The sequence below is a fragment of the Manihot esculenta genome, chromosome 4 (assembly GCF_001659605.2).
Source record: "Manihot esculenta cultivar AM560-2 chromosome 4, M.esculenta_v8, whole genome shotgun sequence".
Lineage (NCBI taxonomy): Eukaryota > Viridiplantae > Streptophyta > Magnoliopsida > Malpighiales > Euphorbiaceae > Manihot > Manihot esculenta.
In genome coordinates this window covers 10,944,646-10,954,885 of record NC_035164.2, presented here as the reverse complement: position 1 = coordinate 10,954,885, position 10,240 = coordinate 10,944,646, and the positions used below count along the sequence as shown (strand labels likewise).

At 32.4% G+C, this 10,240-nt stretch overlaps 1 protein-coding gene across 3 annotated transcripts; it reads left to right on the top strand.

Annotated features, from left to right (window-relative positions):
* The first annotated feature begins 4,825 nt into the window (after positions 1-4,825).
* Positions 4,826-9,991, top strand: LOC110607433. Of its 3 annotated transcripts, XR_002486723.2 has the most exons (4): positions 4,832-5,124; positions 5,983-6,156; positions 6,513-6,599; positions 9,257-9,991. XR_002486723.2 is itself a non-coding variant. In XM_021746534.2 (3 exons), the coding sequence occupies exons 2-3, from the start codon at positions 6,054-6,056 to the stop codon at positions 9,940-9,942; spliced, it is 789 nt and encodes a 262-aa protein (XP_021602226.1). In that variant the 5' UTR covers positions 4,826-5,124; positions 5,988-6,053; the 3' UTR covers positions 9,943-9,991. The 3 variants fall into 3 exon arrangements, 2 of the variants coding, with proteins under 2 accessions (XP_021602226.1, XP_021602225.1); XM_021746534.2 differs by lacking the exon at positions 6,513-6,599 and having other exon boundaries at positions 4,826-5,124; positions 5,988-6,156; XM_021746533.2 differs by lacking the exon at positions 6,513-6,599 and having other exon boundaries at positions 4,831-5,124.
* The last annotated feature ends 249 nt before the right edge of the window (positions 9,992-10,240 follow it).

Here is a 10,240-nt window from a genome sequence, read left to right as displayed (position 1 = left end):
TGATAGGCTTGCTACGGGTCCCGGCGGCCTTAAGCCGATCTGGATCCTAGCGCCGGTAGCGGTCCGGTTTCCGGGTCGTTACAAAGCTGAGATATAATCCGCTTATGATGCCTTTAGTTTTTTTTTTAATATATTATTTGGTTTAATTTTATTCCATAAAAAGATGCGGAAACTGAATTCTAAATAGAATTTATTTCTAACGAATTTTATTATTTTGTATGATACAATTTGAAATATAGAATTTTATAGAATCCATGTTTGATACTATTTTATAATTGAAGTTCATTTGTTTTCATTTTTTAAACTACTTTCAAAGTAAAATAAAATATTTTTTTAAAAAATTATATTTAATAAATTTATTGCAATTAATAAACATATATATAACTACGACCAATACAATATAAAATAGACTTACATATATAAATATTTATGTAACAAAATAAATATTATTCTTACTCAAAATATAATGAGCTGAAGTATTATAAAGTTAAAAAGAAATAAAACATTTTCCATAGTAGTTGTCTAAACATATTTAATAGTCAATAAATAGAAATTTAGTTTTATGATTTTCATTATTTTAAAACTAGCAGCGTTTGGTTAAATATGAAAAAAAATGGATAATCGAGATAAAATTATTTGATATAGGAATTTCTGCTAATTTTCATTCATAATCATTCAATTTTAAATTTTCTTAATAATAATCTAACTTTAATTTGTTTTTTAAAACTCCTGCTAATTTTTACTTAAAAGTGATTCAATTTTTAGTCTATTTTCAATTTGATTATTCAACTTTAATTTGTTTCTTAAAACTCTTTAAACTTTAATTTAATTTCTATTAAATTCTCTGTTATCCGTAATTATAAATTTCGAAATTAATATTAATTAAAGAAAGGGTGTAACGACCCGAAAATCGGACCGCTACCGGCGCTAGGATCCGGGTCGACTTAAGGCCGCCGGGACCCGTAGCAAGCCTAACATGCATCCTGTGAACCTGCTTAATCCCATACATGATCAACAACATACATAAAAATTACAACTTTTCTTTCCATGAACATCAACCAAACTCAACCTGTGCATAACATAACATTGATCCCTCAGTGGGATCTCATCAGTGCCCCCAATGGGTGACATAACATATGCTGAGTTGGTTTACATAAACATCATAAAAATCTCTACGATCATGTAATTAAAAAGGGATAACAACAATCTATGGTCAAGCACACTCTAACATCCATAAACATCATCTCATTACATATCTATACTGATTAAGACATTACATTACAATTAGATCATGTCCATTGCTAGCTATTACATAAGCATGACTTCTTTACTCTATCCGGACTCCCGCACTATACTGTACCTGCAAGCCTGGGGGTAAAAGGGAGAGGGGTGAGCTAAAAGCCCAGTGAGTAGAACTATAAAACGTATTAACACTATGCTCCAATGAAATGCATCATAACACAGACAATTCACATAAGGGTTGGGTGAACTTGTCACCAATTAGTCCAAGCTAACTCTGTGCCAGGCCGTAGCATGGGGTCCTGGTCTTCCTGTCATAACATACATTACTTACCATTGTCCCAGGGCCTCCTCTGGGCTCCTGGTCTTCGAGTCCCATAACCGTGCCAGGCCGTAGAATGGGGTCCTGGTCTTTCCTTACTCTGTGCCAGGCCGTAGAATGGGGTCCTGGTCTTCCTGTCATGGACTAATTGGGTCATCCAACATTCACCCACATCAACAACAATCGATGCAATGCGGCATATTCGTGAAACTAATGCAATCATCCTATTGCATAATCATGATGCATGAAACATGATAAAACATTTAATTTAAAAGATTAAGTTTAGTTCCACTCACCTCTGGCTGACTCTGACAACACCGAAGCAGCTGAACTCACTGCTGGGGTCCTCGGTTCCTCGGGTCCGAACCTACACAGGTGGACTCAAATGAGGGACCAAACATACTAGAACATAACTATAAACTACTCCCCAAAAACTCCCTAAAACATCATGAAACAACCATAGAAAATCATGCAAAGGAGGCCTGGACAGGGCACTTTCGGCGGCAGGTTCGGCGGCCGAAAGTCCCTCCAGAGCCGAAAGTCAGGCAGGTTCGGCGGCACCTTCGGCGGTCGAAACTCCCAGACAGAGACGAAACTCATGCATGTTCGGCGGCACTTTCGGCGGCCGAAACTGCCAGACAGAGACAAAAGTCTCCTTTCGGGGGCAAGCTTCGGCAGCCGAAAGGCTGCCTCCCCAGCCATGTTCGGCGGCCGAAAGTCCTTCGGCTGCCGAACTTGGTTTCTGCCAAAGGGCAGAAACTTGGCTCTCTATGCACATTTCGCCTCCAAACCTTTCCAACATGCATCAAGCCTATTCTACAACACACAAACACAAGCATACATGTTCCTAGGGGCCTCAAACCATCATAAACCCCATCTACAACACATCAAGCATCCACATTGATCATGAACATACATTTATACCCATAATCATAACTATAACCTAAACATGCATTCTAACCCATAGATCTACTTAAAACTTACTTAAAACATGCAATGAGCTTAAGATCGGCTCTTACCTCTTGAAGATCGAGAGAGAGACGACCTAAACTCGAAGTTGGGAGAGCTTGAGTTCTTGAACCTCCAAGCTCCTAAACTTTGCTCAAATGCTCAAATCTTCAAAATAAAGTTAAAACAAATGAAAATCTTGAAAGATCTAGAGGAAAGACGTCAAAGATGGGTGAGGGACGGCGAAGACTCACCTTGGCCGAAAATGGGGAAAAAGCTCGCCCGTTTTCGGCTAAGGGACCCTTTTATAGTGGCTGGCCAGACCACGTTCGGGGGCCGAATGTGCCTCCGCATGCATGCCATGTTCGGCGGCCGAACTTGAGGTTCGGCGGCCGAACCTGGACTTCCCTCACTTATGCTTTCGGGGGCCTAAAGCACACCCGCAACGCATGCATGTTCGGCGGCCGAACTTGAGGTTCGGCGGCCGAACCTGAGTTTTCCTCCAATGCTATTTTCATGCAAAAACTCATTTTCTTTCATGTTTAAAACATAAAACACATTAAAACATTTTATGAAAACATGGTTCTTACCCTTCTAGAGGCCTCCGACATCTAAGATTCTACCGGACGGTAGGAATCCCGATACCGGAGTCTAGCCGGGTATTACAAAGGGTATTAGTATTAAAAATCTAAATCTTTTCGCATTTTAATTCAAACTTTTTTTTTAGCATAATAATCTGAACTTTGAAAACATTTTGTAATTTTATTCAAATTTGAGCGTGTGTTGGATGACTCGGCATGCTTTATGCTTTTTTTAATACTTACTGGGACCCACAAAATAGGTAGGATTAACCTCTTCCTCCTTCCTCTCCTTCTCTCATTCAAGGCTATTGAACAAAACAATTGAACAAAGCAGAGGAAGCTGATTGAAGTAAAGAAAGATGATTGTGATAATGAAGTAAGAAAGGAAACGAAAGTACCAAAAGCATAAGAGATGAGAAGAATGGTGGAGTTGGAGTATGAAGGGCCAGTGACAAAGGAGTTGAGGCTGCCCACTTTCTCAATGTAACTTGCTCCGCTGATTGGGTTCAGAGCTGGTGGGCTAGAGCAGCATTCAGGTCTTGACATTTTTTTTCTTCTTCTCTTAAATCAATCATTGATCTCAAAGGGAAGAAGAATAGTGATATTTATAGCTCATTGGATAGGCACTTTCGGGACTCTGGTGACGGGATTCCATTAATACCTGGAATTTCCTTTTGTTTCTCTCTATTTTATTTTTGGCATGATCACTTAGCATCGCCTTGAATGAGAGAAGAAGAATAAGGAGGAGAAAAATGTTAATCCTACATGTTTTATGGGTCTTATCAGAAAATATTAAAAAAAATACAAAGAATGCCACGTGGACACACGCTTATTCATTTCGAATTTAAATTTAAATAAAATTATAAAATATTTTCAAAATTCAAATTATTATGTCAAAAAAAATTGTATTAAAACACAAAATCTAAAAAAAAAGTTGGATTTTTAATCCCAATACTCCATTAAAAAAACTTTTTTTTCTCCTTTCCGTATTTCTTATCTTCTATTTTTGTTTTCTCTGTATCTATAAAAAAAAAAAAAATACAATTCTCTCTTTACTTCTTATCTCTCTTAGAAATACACAATTTCATTTTGCAATATATAAAAATATAAAATAAAAATATAATTACCTAAAATTATCAAAACTATATATATAGATATGTATGACTTCAAAATAATTTGTCATCTATATGAAAAAGTGACATGTGATGGGTTCTAATCTTATCTTAAATTTTTATAATTTATTATTTAACAGTATTTATAAATTTTAAATATTAAAATCCTATTTCATTCAAAATAAAATAATAATTAGTTAAAATTCATTTGACTATAATATGTATAAAATTATGTAAATTACTATTTAAAACTTATTCATTAATATTTAATATAAAATTGTAATTTAAATAATTGTATTATTAATAAAAATGTAATTGTTTGATGTATTTTTTTATTCATAATCACTCAACTTTTGAGTTTTTTCTAGCAATATACTCATTAGAGTCATTAGAGTCCCCCTTTAATTTTATTATCATTAGTCACTGTAACCGTACATTAGAAAAAATATAAACTGTACACTAAAATATATATATATATATATTTGCGATGAAATTTACTACTAATTTTATTTCTATCAGCAAGAAAAATTTAGCCCAAAAAAAAAAAACACGGCAGAAGGTAAGTAACCAATTAGCGACGGAAAAAAAAAGCTGCCAAGCTGATCCGTCAAAAAGTTTTAAAAAATCACTTTAAAGCAAAAAAAGACCCTAACATCTCTTCTCACCTTTTTAATTCCAGCCGCCAGCCCCTCCTCTCTTTCCCTAAGTGAGTTGTGACTGAAGCATCTCCTCCGCCTGCCGCCGACGCCGCTCCGATCGAAGACCGCTGCAACGTCGCGACGCTACACATCTTCAGCAACTTTCGCTACGTGATTTGAGCTTCAGCAGCAAAGACGCGACACTTGCAACAGCCTTCGTGCATCGCCACCGTGAGGCACTGCACACCGCCGCCGTTTTTCCCTCTTATTGCCGGAAATATTTGGTAAATTTTGCATCTTTATTTTTTACTGTGCCTTTTATTTGGATCTTTGTCATTGTTTCCTTACTCCAATGGCATGATATGCTTAATTACTCCAAGGGCATTTGAAATTTTGAATGTTCTGGAGCTTCTGTTAAGTTAGTTTGTTTTTGCAGAATCGTGTGAATGAAATAATTGGATCATGTTGCTCCTACATTATCTTATATTACGTTTGCCAAATGCTTCTTAACTTTTGTTTTCTTGTCACTGTTGATTTATTATTATTTTTTTTCTATTTTACAGCACAATTAATAAAGTTGATGTTATCATGGTATTGGTGAGGAAATGATCAAATTAATGTTGTTAATGCAATTCAGCATCCCCCTTTCAACTCCAAACTTTTTCATGTATTCATATGCTCTTTTTGCAGTTAATTCCTCTCTAAATGCATGTTACTCTATCCTTCTTCGGTGAGTACTGAGAGTGTGGGTTCTGAGTTTTTGAGTATTTGGCTTTTGAGTGTTGGCTAGTTGAGTTGTTAAGATGGGTGCATTTGTTTCGTTATTAATTTATTTTCATTTTACCTGATGGTTAAACCAGGAGTATCAGTTCTTAGATAATTTATTTTGATTTGAAATCAGTTGGTGTATTATGATGGGACTGGAAGGTTAAGCATTGCAATAGTTATTTGGGAAATGAGGTAGAGAGTATAGCACCAAGGTTTTGTTTTGCAATTGGTTGTGTCAACTCTAGTTCTTAAGCTTCTTGTTAGATTGACAGATGAATATGCACCAAGGTCTTGTAATCACTTATCTATGCATTTCCTCTACAAAAACAGATGATTTTTTTTGTCTTCTAATTTTTGTAAATTTTATTTATTAGAATAGTGGCTGATTTGCCATTATGGAAGAGATGGTGTGGAAGTGTTTCGATTCTAGGGGACAACGACTACCATGTGGATGTTGTTTGAGCTAGCTGGCTATAATCTCGTCTTTTGTAGCCAATGTGTTACTTCTTCTTCTTGTTCTGGGCCAAATCTGCTTCCCTTCTCAACAGGTTTGGTTTTTTAATTTTTTTTTTTTTTTTTTTTTTGCCTTTTATCAGTTCTACTTGAATAATAAAGCAAGGCATGGATCATCTTTTATGGAAAAAAGATACATCTCATTTTCTAAAATGGAAAAATGATTAGTTCTATATATATATATATATATACACACACAACAATTTTAAAACTTTTATTAGATATAGCCTTGACAATATACTAATTCTTGATCTTGCTGTGCCTTGACAATGATTAGTTTTATTAGTCATTTGCCTTTAGAAAATGAGATGTATCATTTTAATAAATATTATTAAATATACATTCACTATTCCTGCCTGACCTGGAAATTTCTGAGGAGACTATTGTCAAGGCTGCTGGTGTCCTTCAAGTGTATGCCAATCATGCACTGTCAATTGCAAGTGAGATTACGCTCAGCAATTTGAAATTGTTTCTTCAGGTTAGTAGATAACTAGATATAGCCTTGGTTGAATTTTTTGTGCTTTCACTTGATGATATGTGAGATATCCAATTTCACATATTACAGCACAGTGCTTACATCTGTCAAGATTAGAGCACAGTGCCTATAATCTATTAACCTATTAAAGGAGGAAGGAAAAAAAAATAGTTTACAGTTTCTGTTTCTTTAAATTTTTAATGAACTCTTCCACAATAGATAAATGTAATTGGAACTGTTTTAGGTGTAAGTTACTGTGATTGCCAAATAGTCTTGAGATACTCCATTTGGTTTGGTCCTCACTGTATAATTAGAACTTGCATGTTTGTGCTATACATGATTTACATTGCATAGATTTACAAGTCAATTTGATTATTGAGAAATTGGATTTAGGTTAATTAAATGATTTACTTATAAAGTTAACCACATGATTGGAGGTGTCTTCTCTATACCTATCATTTATCATTTGTCAAATGTCTTTAGTTTTTACTTTCATGTACTTAATTTTTTTGGCTTTTTCTAATCATTTATGGCCTTTTCTAGTCATATATGCCTTTGTACAGCCCTTTTGTAACTTACTTTATTTTTCTTTCTTTTCTTGAGTTTTACTCTTCCCATGTCCAATTGAGTAATGGCAAAAGCTAATTGGAGTACAAGGCATAATTCATCTCATTTTATCAATATTAGAGAATTTACTTGTTAGTATTTTACTATATGCTTCTTAAGTAATTAATTATTTGATAATTTTATGTATTATGGTAAATATTTTTATGTTCAATTAGTGTTAGCCGAAATATTTTATTGTTTGTAATGAACTTAACTTATTATATGTAATTAATCACATTTTTATAAATTATTTAAAATATTTAATATTTTTATTTTACTCATATATAACTAAATTTATAATATATAATAATTTATTAACTAATTCGATAAAAAAACTCGTATTTCATATTAATAATATTAAATAAAATGTAACATTATATATTTTATATTATAATTTTTTATATTTTAATTTTTATTAAACTATAATATGTATAAAAAAATAGAAATAAATAATGAGACTAATAAAAAAAGATATTATTAAAATAAAAATATGTATTTTAAAAATTATTTTATTAGTAAAATAAAATTTTAAGAAGTATATTATAATTCTTTTAATAATATTTATATTAATTCAATTTAATTCTTTAGTTATAATTTAGATAAAATAAAAAAAATTAATTTTATTATAAAAATTTTAAAACTTTGAATATAAATATAAATTAAGGTAAACGTTATGATTTTTTTAATTTAATAGGTTTTAAAAAAAATAATTTTACGTGGCATGACATAAAATAAAAAGATACCAACAAAAACTAGACCAATACAAATGAATCAGGAAATGTTAGACTATTGTAAAAAAGAAATACAAGAGTTATTAAACAAAAAGCTAATTAGACCAAGCAAATCACCATGGTCTTGTGCTGCCTTTTATGTATTAAAAAATGCAGAAATCGAAAGAGGAGCACCTAGATTAGTAATAAATTATAAACCTTTAAATAAAGTTTTACAATGGATTAGATACCCAATACCAAATAAACAAGATTTATTAAACAGATTATATAAGACACAGATATTTTCAAAATTTGACATGAAATCCGAATTTTGGCAAATTCAGATAGCTGAACAAGACAAATATAAAACTGCTTTCACAGTACCGTTTGGACAATATGAATGGAACATTATGCCTTTTGGGCTCAAAAATGCACCAAGTGAATTCCAAAAAATAATGAATGACGTATTTAATCCTTATAATTTTATAATTACCTATATTGATGATGTTTTAATTTTTAGTGAAAATATAGATCAACATATTAAGCATTTAAACATTTTTTATAAAGCTGTCAAGAGGAATGGTTTAGTATTATCCCAACCAAAGATGAAATTATTTCAAACAAAGATTAGATTTTTAGGTCATGAAATTTATCAAAATACAATAGTACCAATTCAAAGAAGCATAGAGTTCGCTGAAAAATTTCCAGATGAGATTAAAGATAAAAATCAATTACAAAGATTTTTAGGTTCTTTAAACTATGTTGCTGACTTTTTACTAAAATTACGAATAATATGTAAACCTTTGTATAATAGGTTAAAAAAGAATCCGAAACTATGGACAGATGAACATACCAAAATAATAAAAGAAATAAAAAGACATGTAAAAACATTACCTTGCCTAAATATTTGTAACCCACATATTCCAAAGGTAGTTGAAACATATTTGTAACCCACATATTCCAAAGGTAGTTGAAACAGATGCTTCTGACCAAGGATATGGAGGAATCCTTAAACAAAACATAAATCATAAAGATTATATTATAAGATATTATTCTGGTATATGGAACCCTACACAAGAAAAATATTCTACTATCAAAAAGGAAATTTTAGCAATAGTATTATGCGTAACAAAATTCCAAAGTGATCTTCTAAATCAGAAATTTACTATCAGAGTAGATTGTAAGGCTGCAAAAGATGTTTTAACCAAAGATGTAAAAAATTTAGCAGCTAAACATATTTTTGCCAGATGGCAAGCTTTCCTTTCTATTTTTGATTTTGATATTGAGCATATAAAAGGTACTGATAATTCTATTGCAGATTTTTTAACTCGTGAATTTTTGCAGGGAAAATGACGACCAACAAAGGAAAAGAGACAGAAAAGATTTCATTAAGGTCCCAGACAAATATCATAAAAACAAATCCGGCAACTGCAAAATTAATTACTTCTGGACCATCCATTCAAAGACCATTGTATATTAGTAGTACTAGCATAATAAATAGACCATTGTCCCCAATTTCTAGTGCACTAGTAACACAACCAAGTTATTCTAGACCGAGATCACCCAGACCCAATTTCTCTCCAAATTTTACTTCACTAAATAGATATAGTCCATTGCAATCTCCAATGGGATCAATTAGGCCTATTACACCATCCACCTTTAAACAGATTGTTTCACAGGCTTCATCCTCCAGCCAAAGCCCACAAGTTTCACAAGAACCATCAGAATATAAATATAAGCCTATTGAAGACTATATCATCACAATAGAACCTGAATATTGGGCAAAAAATCCAAATCTTAATACTTACCAGCTCTGTGAGTCAATTTTTCCCAAAACACATTTTTATATTCCTGACAATTTTAACAAATCCCAACAATACTATGAAGCCATTCTTATCCAGACAAACTCTATACTCATGCAAAATAATCATGATCCTCAATATCCAACCAAAATTAGATATTGTAAAGTCCGCCTCTTGAAGGTATGGACTCTGGCAGAGTGGGGACAAGAGCCCCACCAGACAAAGTAACTTATTTTGACAAATGGACAAAATATAAAGTATAATTATTATGATTATCAAACTGCTTGGGAACGCACATTCCTAAAACAGAATGATCATATGTCTATTTCATTTTTCATATATATTGCTGACAATTTCGAATATGCTATTCCATATTGGTTTCACCAATGGTGGAACAAATTTGGCATCCACAATGATATAATCCCAGATCAAGTCTTTAATTTTTTCAGAAAACCAAATTACCAGACACCATAAATTGTTCTCCAAAATGGTTAATTTATAGCCATTATTTCCATATACCCTGGAT